General features: G+C 33.0%; 1 protein-coding gene across 4 annotated transcripts in view; it reads left to right on the forward strand.

Moving 5' to 3' along the window:
* The window catches only part of LRRCC1 (leucine rich repeat and coiled-coil centrosomal protein 1), a 36,880-nt gene extending 24,611 nt beyond the window's left edge, over window positions 1–12,269 (forward strand). For all 4 annotated transcript variants that reach the window (XM_059394802.1, XM_059394805.1, XM_059394804.1 and 1 more), the window contains 8 exons: window positions 1,660–1,861; window positions 2,253–2,438; window positions 3,183–3,357; window positions 4,254–4,417; window positions 7,977–8,185; window positions 8,276–8,413; window positions 9,887–10,022; window positions 11,745–12,269. In XM_059394802.1, the coding sequence (XP_059250785.1) occupies window positions 1,660–1,861; window positions 2,253–2,438; window positions 3,183–3,357; window positions 4,254–4,417; window positions 7,977–8,185; window positions 8,276–8,413; window positions 9,887–10,022; window positions 11,745–11,867 (1,333 nt within the window). In that variant the 3' untranslated portion in view covers window positions 11,868–12,269. The remainder of the gene's footprint in view (window positions 1–1,659; window positions 1,862–2,252; window positions 2,439–3,182; window positions 3,358–4,253; window positions 4,418–7,976; window positions 8,186–8,275; window positions 8,414–9,886; window positions 10,023–11,744) is intronic.
* Window positions 12,270–13,001: the final 732 nt, after the last annotated feature.

Raw genomic sequence — 13,001 nt, forward strand, 5'->3', positions numbered from 1 at the left:
TTTTTTTTTTAAGATCTTTTTTTTATTTATTAGAGAGAGAGAGTGTATGTGTGTATGTGCACACAAAAGCACATAAGTAGGGGGCGGGGCAGCGAGAGAAGCAGACTCCCCACTAAGCAGGGAGCCAGAGGCGGGACTCAGTCCCAGGACCCTGGGATCATGACTTGAGCCGAAGGCAGATGCTTAACTGACTGAGCCATCCAGGCACCCCAAGTAATGATATTTAAAAATAGAAAAAGAAAAGTTTCTTGGTCCCTCCCTACCCTACTCCCTTACCTAAAACTAGACTGATTGATCAGTGGTGAAATCTAACAACTGGCTTGTGAAAAGTAACATGTTTATGTATACATTAAAATCAGTATTACATTAAGAACTAGTAGCTTAAAAACAAGTCGGTGGCTTTATTGAGGTAAGAGCTTATAACAATGAAGCTTATTTTGTATTTTTCCAAACACAACCAAAAGTTGGTCATTGTAATACAGAGAAAACTGTTCTAATTGACCTTCAAGTAACTGCCTATTAAATTAATTAGTAGTCTTTTTTCCTCTAAAGTGCAGGAGTCAATGAACTTTTTCTGTGAAGGGCCAGATAAAAAAGTCTGAAAAATATTTCAGACTTTTCGGGCCATACCAAACTATATTTGTGTAGTAAAACAAGTAGCCATAGGGAATATGTAAATGAATAGGCATGGCTGTGTTCCAATAAAAGTTTATTTCCCAAAAAAGAGTCTCAGGCCAGATTTGGTCCATTAGTTATAGCGTGCCGGCCCTGTTCTGTGAAATCCACAATAATTTGAATACTTGTAGCTAGTTATCTACGCTTACTGCCCTACCACTTGAATTGTGTATTTGCCATGGGTTAATTCTGTTTGTTCCCAAACCTGTTTTGTTTTTAACCTTACATAAATGAGATTTTAATGTATAAATTAAATTTTGATGTGCCGGGGAAAATTGTCATCATATGCAGGGGCAGAACGACTATAAAAGATTGGGGGAGATAATTGTAAAAATCTAAAATTTTGTACTTAGTTTCCTTTAGAAATATCTTTTAACTTTTTGTCCTAGTTTAAAAAAATATAAACTAGAAATAATGGATTTTGTATTATGGGTTTGACGTACTCAGGAAAAATAGTGGAGAACTCTAAAGAATGAACTCACATTTAAATTTAAAAAAAAACAAAAGCAAAAACCTTACCCTGTGTATCAGAAGATTGGTAAATAATTTCACACTTCAACTGATTTTTTTTTCCTGTTAACCAACCACCAGTAATGGTCAGACTGTATTAGTTGTATGTCAAAGATTCAGCCAAAGTAGAGGATATAGTGCAGGAGAACTTCACCTCTCCAAATGCACCTAAAGAATTTTAGAAGTCATATAATGACTCTGTACTATCTCGGTGTAGAAATGGCACACTCCTTTTATCCCCATCACCACTGAGTATACAATCAAATAATACTCATATCTCCTTCCTCTACTGTGCCAGTTTCTCTGCTCCAAAGTGAGGAGCTGATTTTAAATTAACAATAGAAAAAAATAGTAATAAATAAATTAACAATAGAGAATATAGACTATTTTAACAACTATTTAAAAACCTTGAAAGTTTTTCTTTGTTTTCAGGTGAATAAATATCCTGTGATTTTTATTTGTTTTGCATTCCAGGAAAGAACTTGAAACAAGGGAGTTTTTCAGTGATGCTGAGTTCCAGGAAGCCTTAGCTAAAGAAGTAGCTAAAGAAGAAAGAAAGCATGAGCAGGATATAAAAGAATACCAAGAAAAAATTGATACATTAAATCAACAATATATGGATTTAGAAAATGAATTCCGTATTGCTCTAACTGTTGAAGCCAGAAGATTTCAAGATGTAAGAATTGGCATCTAGCTTTTTATTGAAAAGAGAATCAGCAAGATATGGTTGGATGAGATATTTTAGAATTCTAGCCCTATTTACACATTAGTTTATGATTTTAAGCAAATTACTTAAAATTATTAGCACCTTAGTTTCTTCACATAAATAATAGCTACTCTTCAGCGCTGTTGCAAAAACTAAGTGAGATTATAAATGGTCAAGTAAAGAGAGCACTAGAATAAGAATTGGGCAGCCTGAATTCTTCTATAACTGTAGAGCAGGGATTGGCAAACTAAAGCCCAGGACCTATTTTTGTAAATAAAGTTTTATTAGAACACAGCCATAGAAACAGTTAGTTTCTATTTATTTGGAGAACTGCTATTTATAATGCAATTTTGAAATATAGGTTAAAGATGGTTTTGAAAATGTTGCAACTGAGTTAGCAAAGAGCAAGCATGCTCTTGTTTGGGCCCAACGAAAAGAAAATGAATCTTCCTCTTTAATTAAAGATCTGACCTGTATGGTGAAGGAGCAAAAAACAAAACTTGCAGAAGTTTCGAAATTAAAACAGGAAACAGCAGCAAATTTACAGGTAAAACACTGTAACTTTTTATTTCATAGTCTCAACTTAATTTTTATAATTTTAGAAAGTAACACAATTATAAACTTTTAAATAATGCTAATTATATATATTTGAGGTATATGAGAAAAGTAATAGAAGTAGATTAAACCATGATTTCACAGATGGTATTGCTTACACTAAAATAATATTTAAAATAAGTGAATTTAAGAAATGTCTTAGGTAAATAGGTGCCAGTTGTATAGTGTTACAGCAAAAATTATGATGGTGATACTCAGATGGTATCCTGAGTTTGGAAACACCTTGCAAATTGCTGATAATTGTGTGGTGATAGTAGTGGTTTTTAGATATACCTAGCTGTAATAAATTTTATGTTTTAGTGCTGTTTTCTCAATTTCAGACATTAGCGGTATTTTGCCCAAGAGAACTTAATTCCTAAAAGTGTCCTTTAGATTATTGATATAAATGCTGGTGAAAATTTTTGAGTATTCCATGCATGGTTACTCTTTTAACTGATACTAGAGTAAAATTCAGGGTTTTTAAAGGGATAGCTCTTAAATTTTAACTTTATTTCATGACCTATAACTGTTTTTAATAAAATTAAAACTTTTTCTGATGCAAAATATAGGAGCATTTACTATATATCTGCTTAAATAACATCTTTTCTCATAAAATGCAAAAAGTAAAAAATAAGCACTTAAATGTAATAATTACTTTGCTTTTTTTCCCCCCTTCAATGTTTCTGGGGATGTACAGAATCAAATCAACACCCTTGAAATCCTGATTGAAGATGACAAGCAGAAGAGTATTCAAATAGAACTTCTCAAGCATGAAAAAGTCCAGCTTATTTCTGAGCTAGCCGCCAAGGAATCGCTAATTTATGGTTTAAGGACAGAAAGAAAAGTATGGGGACATGAGCTGGCACAACAGGGTAAAATTTTCAGATTTTCAAAGTGAAAATAACCCATTCTTCTAAACCAACAGATCTGAGTATTTAGAAAAGGAAGGGCTTATTAACTCTGCCTAAGACACCAAAAAGAAAGTGACACTTTGTATGGAAGGATGAGTAGGCATTTGCCAGCCCAACAACCAAATGGAATGTCTCCTAAGATGTCAGTTTATTACACTAGTTAGGAAGTTACAGCTCTGATTTTGTTGTTGTTGTTGTTGGTTTACTGCCCAATATAATTTGGTTACTTTTCTGGACAGGTATACCTTTACAGTGCTACAACTAACTAAGTCACTGAAATAATTCTTTCCTAGTGCTTTTAAATTATTTGTAGAGTATGCAATATTCAGTTTTTTTCTAAAAGTGTTGGTAACACTTACTGTGTTATGCATGGGAAAATGTGAGATAGTGTATGAATGAAAACCACCTTAGGTATAAGTAAGTTTACTCTTAGTCTCCTTTCGTTTCCTGTCACTATAAAGCAAGAGCTAGATACTATTATTTGGCATTTGTAGATGGACAACTTTACAAATTACAATTAGGTAGATGTTGGTTTTAATGGAGAATTGCTCATTTGTCCATTCCATATAAGAGTCTTGAATATGATTTTTTTGTTTGAATGCCAAAACTCAACCAGTTAAATATTACATGTCTGAGTTACTTGTTCTTGATTTGTAGTTTTAGGTTTTCCAAATAGCCACAGGTGTTTAAAAGGTCTTTTGGTTGTCTTCCCCTTTCCTTTCTATTATACTTTATATATTTTGGTTTTTTTATTCAGTTTTTATTTACTGTATTATACATTGTTAGATTAGATGCTCATAAAATACAAGTCTTCCAAGGTCTCTTAAAGTTTGTAAGTGATGATGTTTATTTCTCAGGATCAACTCTAGCCTTAGATCGTGGGAAATTAGAGGCTCAGATTGAAAGCTTATATAGAGAGAATGAATCTTTGAGAAAGGCAAATGAATGTGATAATGACGCATTAAGAATTAAGTGCAAAATCATAGAAGACCAAACTGAAACCATTACAAAATTAAAAACCGTAAGTTTGATACTTTATTTTGGGGAAAGAACATGTGGCAAATTTATAAATTAGTGGGTCAAATTATCAAATAAATATCTATCTCAATGAATCCAAACTGTTGTTTAATTTGGACAGATTGTCATGTGTTTCCTTGTATGATATATGCCCTTTGCCTTTAAAAAGGACTGTATGGCTTTTATTTATTAATTTTAAATTACTTTTACCTCAAAGTTTTATGGGATGATGTTATTATGGCCTGTGAAATAACTAGAATTAGTGTCAATAAAGGGTTGGGAATCTTAAGAAAATTCATGTTTTATATCTTCAAAATATCCTTTAAGAGCATTGTTTAGGGGGGCGCCTGGGTGGCTCAGTGGGTTAAACCGCTGCCTTTGGCTCAGGTCATGATCTCAGGGTCCTGGGATCGAGTCCCGCATCGGGCTCTCTGCTCAGCAGGGAGCCTGCTTCCTCCTCTCTCTCTGTCTGCCTCTCTGCCTACTTGTAATCTCTCTCTGTCAAATAAATAAATAAAATCTTTTAAAAAAAAAAAAAGAGCATTGTTTAGGATGTTCCAATATTGCTAAGTCGCATCTCAGAATTATGACAAAACCATATTCTATATTTAAAAATATAAATTGTTTGTAAAAGATGCTTTCCCAGGGGAGACCATGTTTTTACCCTCTTCTTCAATATTGCCTTTCTTAAGAGAGATACTAACAGGATTTCTTATCTTGAGCAATGAATCAAATTTTGATCTCCAAAATTTTCTTCAAGAGATTGTCTCTTAAAGTATAAAAATGGAGAAAAGAGTTAAGAATCTTCTAAATGAGATTATCACCCATTAAAGAACTCATTCTTCAGAGTGGCTATAACTGCATAAGATTTCTTTTTCTTTTTCTTGGTCATTTTTTTAAAAATTCCTTGGGAACTTTATCAAGTACAGAAAATCAAGATTTATCACTATGTTGCTATATCATAGCTAGATTTAGGCTATGAATGCCTGAACTGTACCACCTTAAACAATTACAGCGGTATTCCCTCAATGGAAATTTGGTTACGGTAGATCCAAAAATTCAAATATATATGTCATATATGCCAAGCAGTAGCGAAAAATCACTGAAATTTTTTTTTAGCAGTAAACCTTTTTTCTTTTTTTAAAAATCTAGCCAAGCATATTTTCCTTTGAGTTAAGCTAAATACGAAACACAGAGACTTGTGGTTTGCTTTTAATTTTCACAGGTAAAACAGATGATGCTCTGGGTATAATACATTGTTACTAACAAAGCTACTTCCATGGAAGACTGCTGCCTAATTGTCAATCTCTGAGCAGGAAGGAAATGACTAATCATGAATGATAACAGTTGATCTGAAACACAGAAGAGTTTTGATTTTAGGTTTTTGGTTTTTTCCAAAAAAAGTTAGCCCGTCATTTTTTTCCCCCACAATTTACTACATTTATTCTAAACAACATTGCATCAGCCTCAAAGATACGAGTATTAGTGGTGCCTTCCCATTAATCATACAGCATAGAGCGATAGTTTGGCCTAATTTCTTTCAGCAGCAAATTCATCATCGCTAATACCTAAAATGGATAATGATCCTAATTCATTGTTAAGTTAGATTTGTTCATAAAATAGAAATTCTCTGGGTCTTTTTAAGTTTGTTACTGATAATATTGTTTCTCAGACTTGTCTCTGGCCCCAAATCATAGGAAACCAAGGGTTCAGATTGAAAGTTTATGTAGAAAGACAAGTCTGCAAAACAAAGTCTGACAAAGCAGACAAAACAAATCTGCAAAAAGCAAATGAACATGATAAAGATGTTTGATGTTTTCAGATTGGGGTTTGATTTAAATTAAATAGATTCTGTTAGCTTCTGATTTTGGAAATCAGAAGCAGAAATTTTTTTAAACTCTTTTTCTTCCTCATATATTATTTTGGTATTTTTCAGTATATATGGCTTACAGTACTCTCTAATGATGCAATGTTTATTCTTTTTTATTAATGGGATTATTTCATAAGACTTCTGCTCATTAAGTGTTTCAGAGTCACAGGGAGAAAATAAACAATTCATGGCTTTTATGAAGATGTTGGTCCAGACTACAAGACTACCCGACATCTTCACTTAGAGTTTTTAGATATGTAACACACTGAGGAATTAAACCACCTCCTTCTAATACGTATGGATACATACTTAAGCTACCCTTTTCCAGTATTTGTTTGCCTCCATCTTCCCAGAAGGAAAAAGGGCATGGTGGGCCAGAGGAAACGGGGTTAAAAACTACTCTATTTCAGAACTACCAATTTCCTCTTTTTCTCACTCACAGGGACTAGTATCAGTAGATGGTATATAGCAGGGCTATCCCAGACATCCAGGCATGCCCACATAAAGCAAACAAATGTTCACTGGAGTAAATAACTTATATGAGGCCTAGTACCTGCAGACTTCTAACAGTACCCATGGTGGTTTTGATCTTTCATTATCATCTGATTTTTACTATGTAAATACAGGATAAAGTCTGGCTCATGGCATAGAAGATAGAATAAAAAATGTTTTGAGAGGTATAAACCCTGTATTTTGGTTTGTTTGTTTTTTAGATTTTATTTATTTGGCACACAGAGAGAGAAATCACAAGTAGGCAGAGAGTGGGGGAAGCAGGCTGTCTGCTGAGCAGAGAGCCAATGCAGGACTCAATCCAACGACCCTGGGATCTTGACCTGAGCCGAAGGCAGAGGCTTAAACCACTGAGCCACCCAGGCACCTATAAAACCTGTTTTTTAATGTGGCATTTTAATAGTGATAAAACTGTACTTTATTTTGAAGTAAAGTATTTGCTCATCCTGATACAGAAAGCACTTCTGTTTAGCACAGTAGAAATAGCAGTTTAATTTGTGCCATGACATATACTGTGAATATCAGTCTTTGCTGTATCAGTCATCCACTCAAGAGTTTTTTTCTGTTTCTGTCATGAAATCTTTTCAAATGTGAAATTGTGGTAATTGAAATTTTTATTGTGCTGCTTTCTTTTCCTTCTCTCTCACTCTATGATTGATAATTGCCTAATTTACTGAAATAAAAAATGTGAGAGGAATAAAAATTTTTATTTTTCTTAATAACATTTAAAGTAGTAATGTTTCGTACTGATTATGATTTTAAAACATCCTGAGGGGCACCTTGGTGGCTCAGTGGGTTAAGCATCTACCTTAAATATATGTCCTATAAATCTCTTTGAAAACACTCAATAAACATTCAATTTACTTTTTTTTTTTTTTTAAGATTTTATTTACTTAGTAGAGAAAGAAAGAGCACAAGCAGGGGGAAGGGGCAGAGGCAGAGGGAGAAGCAGGCTCCCCACTGAGCAGGGATTCCCAACACAGGGCTTGATCCCAGAATCCCAGGACCTCTGGTATTGTGACCTGAGCTGAAGGGGGATGCCTAACCAGTTGAGCCCCAGGTGTCTCTCAATTTATTTTTTTAATTTGTAGTTTTGAGAAAAATTTTAAACCATATCTAATTAATTACAAAATGAGACATTTAGGGTTAATAAAAGTAAAGTGCTGATTTTTTTTTCTTCAAGTGTGTACAAGAAAGAGAAGAACAAATCAAAATATTACAAGAAAAGATCACTGAAATACAAAGATGTACTCAAGAACAACTTGATGAGAAATCTTCACAACTGGATGACATAATTGAAAAACTGGAAAGACACAATGAAAGAAAAGAAAAACTAAAACAACAGTTGAAAGTAAAGGAATTAGAACTTGAAGAAATTAGAAAAGCTTACAGGTATCTGGTATTTCCTGTTGAGAAATAAAATGTGGCTAAATAATTTCATATAACCAGTTTTATTTTTTAAATTGTTTCTTTTTGTATTAGTACACTTAATCAGAAATGGCATGATAAAGGAGAGCTTCTAAGTCATCTTGAAATGCAAGTAAAAGAAGTGAAAGAAAAATTTGAAGACAAGGAAAGGAAACTTAAAGCAGAAAGAGACAAAAGTGTTGAACTACAAAAGTAAGCACTGAGTCCTAGAGTATGTGGGAGATCTTTAAACATAAACACTGAATTGGAATGGGTGAGATAATGTAAAAAGAAGGACAGAGGAAAGGGTTAAAGTGTGTTGGACTTAGTTATTTGCCAAGTACTTTACTTCCATTCTATCTATAAAATGTAGATAATAGTTCCTACCTCAAATGTTTGGTGTGAGGTTTAAATTTTGTGTATATGTATATTTATGTGTGTGTGTGTGTATATATATATATGGCTTATAAGAGTTAATTAGTACTTAGTGCCTGACACACAGTAATTGCCGTGGAAAAATATTATATTCTATAGAAAGTTTTAATGGATAATACAGTTACGTGTACCTGTTCCTCTTTGCTTTCAGCTGTGCTAATTCAAGGACCATGGCTTGAAACCTATTGTAATTTTCTTTCTTGCCTGTCACAATTTGGAGTATTTTCAATCCTAAAAGAAATAGCATCTTCTATAAAGAGCAGTTTCTAAACTTTAATATAAATCATAAAGCCTGATAGTTTTCAGAATCTCTTATATTACATTATTATGTTAATCGCAAAACAATGAAGACCTGATTTTATACATTAATACTTTAATGACTAGGACTAGTATATATGCATATATGATTTTTGACTTAATAGAATTTTCACAAAAACATTTTATTTATATAGCCTTTTATAACATATAAATTGATTTTTTCTCTTATATCTTAATTTGAACCCAGCAACAGTTCTGTGAGGTTGGCAGAAGAGTAGAATTATCCTGTTTTATAGTTACCCAAAAAACTTAAATGCAGAGCTTGTGACTTGCTTTTAAGTCATATGGCTAATAAGTGTTGCAACTGGGAATAAAAATCTGATTCATGGACCTAATTTCAATCCATTTTACTATGGGCTATACCAAAAGCAGAAAGTGTGTTCATTATGGACTTAACTTTCTTATATTCATATTTAATATAAAGGAATTTGGATTTGGCCTCTAAGAAACTCTTAGCATTAAAATTTTGTGAATGCTATTTAATGTGCTTATTAATATAGAGTATTATCTATTAAGCATTAGCATAAAGAAGTCAGACATATAATACATATGCATAGACTCAAATCTTCCCGTAGTGTATACCTCTCAAGTTATACTACAAACACATGGGGAAAAAAAGATTGATAGTAGTCATCTGTGAATGTGCTTAAAACTCAGATCCTTAGACTCAAAATAAATGGGAACCAGAGTACTCTAACTTTCAGAGGGTAAAAGTATAACAAGTTTTCCTTGATGTTACCCTACCCTGTTGTGTTACTAACAGATGCCGCTGGATGATGAACCACTTATATCTTTAGTTACCCAAGATAGCCCTTTGCTACTTAATGGAGTTATACTTCCATTAAAATATGAATATAAGAGTTGCCATCCAAGAAGAGAAAAAATGCTAATTTTTACGCACAAAGATAATATGGTTTTTATTTTATTTTTAAGGGATGCAGTGGAAAAGCTTCACAGTATGGATGATGCCTTTAAAAAACAAGTTGATGCAATTGTTGAAGCTCATCATGCTGAAATAATACAACTGGCAAGTGAAAAGCAGAAATACATCGATTCTGCAAATTTAAAGGTACTATATAAATAAAAAGTATAATCCATCACTATTTTGGAAAAAGTTTCCAAAGAGTATTTTATTAATTAGGGTTTAAGACTGTCACTGATTGTCTTGAATGAGATCATTTAATATCAAGATATCATTTAATATCATTGACAGAGATACTTAGGGTGATGATAAATCAGAGGTGGATATCAGAATCACTTGTAGAGCTTTTTAATAATACACATGCATGAGCTTCCCCCTCAGAGACTTTCATTTCCTGTCTCTGGTTATATCCAGGTATTTTAAAAATGCAACAGGTACCCCGTTTAGTTTGATATAATCCCTCTGTTGACATCCACTAGGTGAGTGAAGAGTTGTAAATTTCCATTTTCTCTTGATTTTGAAGCGGCAGTAAGAAACATATCTGTGATACAGCAATTGAAAATCAGCTAACTGGGAAAGAGTTCATAAACGGAAAGAGTAACTCCTAAAATTTTAATGACAGTTGTGTGATTAGGTGACATTACCCTCAGGAGTCTATGTGAAAAAAAAAAAAGCAACAAGGTCTTTGGAAATAATGACAATAAATAAGGAAGTATAACTTGTTCAAAATGTAGCTCTTTATTTTATTTCAGGTCAACATATGTTTCAGAAGTTTTCTTTAAAATCTACCAAGTGTTAACAAGGGTGCATCAAGTAATACCAAATAAAGCATAAGATTAGGCCCTTAGCTGAAAGGAAAATACTGAGTTTGATTTTGGACCTCTGGTGCCAATATGGTGTAATATCAAAGGGATGTTAGAGAGTTACAGAAATGGCACCAGGGCTTAAATGTGATAACTGAAAAAAATTACAAATTATTACATAAAGATGATAATTTAAATTAGGAGAAATATTAGTTTTCTAAGGGAAAAAGTTTAGGAAATCTGTATTAGAGATTCAGAAGAGGGAAGTAAATAAAAAGGAATGGTCATATTGCTAGCACTATCAGGAATGTTGCATCATAGGAGAGAGAATTTCAAGCAGAAATTAATAGTATACAGTACAGAGAATTCTAGGAGAATATAGGTTGGGAAGAGATGATAACCAACAGCAATTTTAGAAATACAGTAGACCAGGGGCACCATTTTCCAGTGGGTTAAAGCCTCTGCCTTCAGCTCAAGTCATGATCCCAGGTCCTGGTGTCTAGCCCCACATCGGGCTCTGCTCAGCAGGAAGCCTGCTTCCCCCTCTCTCTCTCTCTGCCTGCCTCTCTGCCTACTTGTGATCTCGGTCTATCAAATAAATAAATACAACCTTAAAAAAAAGAAAAGAAAAGAAAAATACAGTAGACCAGATTAAATAGGAAGGGAGGTTATTTCAGTTTTAAAAGTCTGTGAGGAATTGTTTTAGTTGAACTCATGACTCCTCATTCATACGTAACATAAGTCAGAAGACTGAGTTTCTATTCATATATGCTACTGAGAAATTGCACAGCCTTGAACAAATTTTCTAAGCTCTAAAATACAGTTAAGTTAAATTACTGTGTACTCATCACAAGAACCTGTGAGATCTAGACAATATAAATGTAAGTACTTTGTATACAGTATTAGTATTTAAACAAGTTACATTATATATATACCTCTTTGCTTTAAATGAATACCACAAGTTACAAAATTAATGAGAGTAAAGTTTGACTTTTTCTTTCAGAATGCATTTTTTAAATATATTTTCTTTAAAAAATTTAAATGCAAACTTTGCATGTTGATTTAGGTTCATCGGGTTGAAGAGGAAATGCGTGAACTTCTTCAAGAAACATGCAAGAACAAAAAAGCAATGGAAGAAAAAATTAGACAACTTGCTTTTGCTCTGACTGAAATTCAGCAAGAAATGTGATGGTTCCAGGAAATGAATTTAATTGAAATGGAACAACAGACCTATTGTAAAAATGATTAAATATTGTAATAGTAGTAACTGCTACGACTTTGAAATGTCTCTTTCTACACATTTCATTCTGATTATATTTTAAAAGACTTTTGATCAAGTATTTTTTAATTGTATATGTAGGTTTTTATAATAAATTGTTGATAATTATGTGTAGAAAAACCTATCAAAATAACTAGACTTACAACACTTTCTTGTTTCTGTGCTATACATTGTTTGGTAATTACACATTTGCCTTCAAATATGTAAATGGAAATTAACGTTAGTATTTGGACTATATGAGGTCAAGCATTTTCATCGTTGTTGTTACCCTATTGTGTTGATGAACTAATTATATTTATTGGTCATCCTGTAGTTGACGTAGCTCCATTTTTTTTTTTAAATGCTCATAAGTGTAGCTGAAAAGTATTTGAAGTCTGTATGATAAAAGATATGGCATTCTTAACAAAGCATATGTAGCCATCTCCAGATCACTCATAATGACCCCTTTTTTATAATGCATATGAGTTCATTAAAGATTACATGTAAGATTTTATAAATATTGTTCCTCAAGAGGAACACTCCTGTTCCACCTTCATTTTCCATTCTAATCACTGTATTTGAAAGAATTCTTATTTTCATTTTTGTCATCTCTTTTGTTAGTATGTATGCAGAACAAAAACCTAAGTACTATTACTATTTCTAAAAGAAAGAATATAATATCACATTTTTAACTAATAACCACTGAATTAAATTGTTTGGGGTTTTCTTTGTTTGCTTTTTCTCATGGGGTTTGAACTCATGACCCTGACATCAAGACCTGAGCTGAAATCAACAGTTGGACACTTAACCCACTGAGCCACCCAGGCACCCCTGAACTAAGTTTTAAAAATTAAATGCAATCAGAAAAAAGGTGAATGCTTCTAAAAGAGAGGGCTCCATTTCGTGAGAGGCAAGCTCCTTGAAATCTATGGGACAAATTCCAAGCATACCAACATGCACAGTGGGGGTGGGAGAGCAGGGCATAAATTGGAAAAAGAATAGCTGAAAATTTCCTAAATGTAATGAAAAGATTAACCCATATATCCAAGAACTTCAGTAAAACCC

The sequence above is a fragment of the Mustela nigripes genome, chromosome 3 (genome assembly GCF_022355385.1).
Source record: "Mustela nigripes isolate SB6536 chromosome 3, MUSNIG.SB6536, whole genome shotgun sequence".
Taxonomy (NCBI): Eukaryota; Metazoa; Chordata; class Mammalia; order Carnivora; family Mustelidae; genus Mustela; species Mustela nigripes.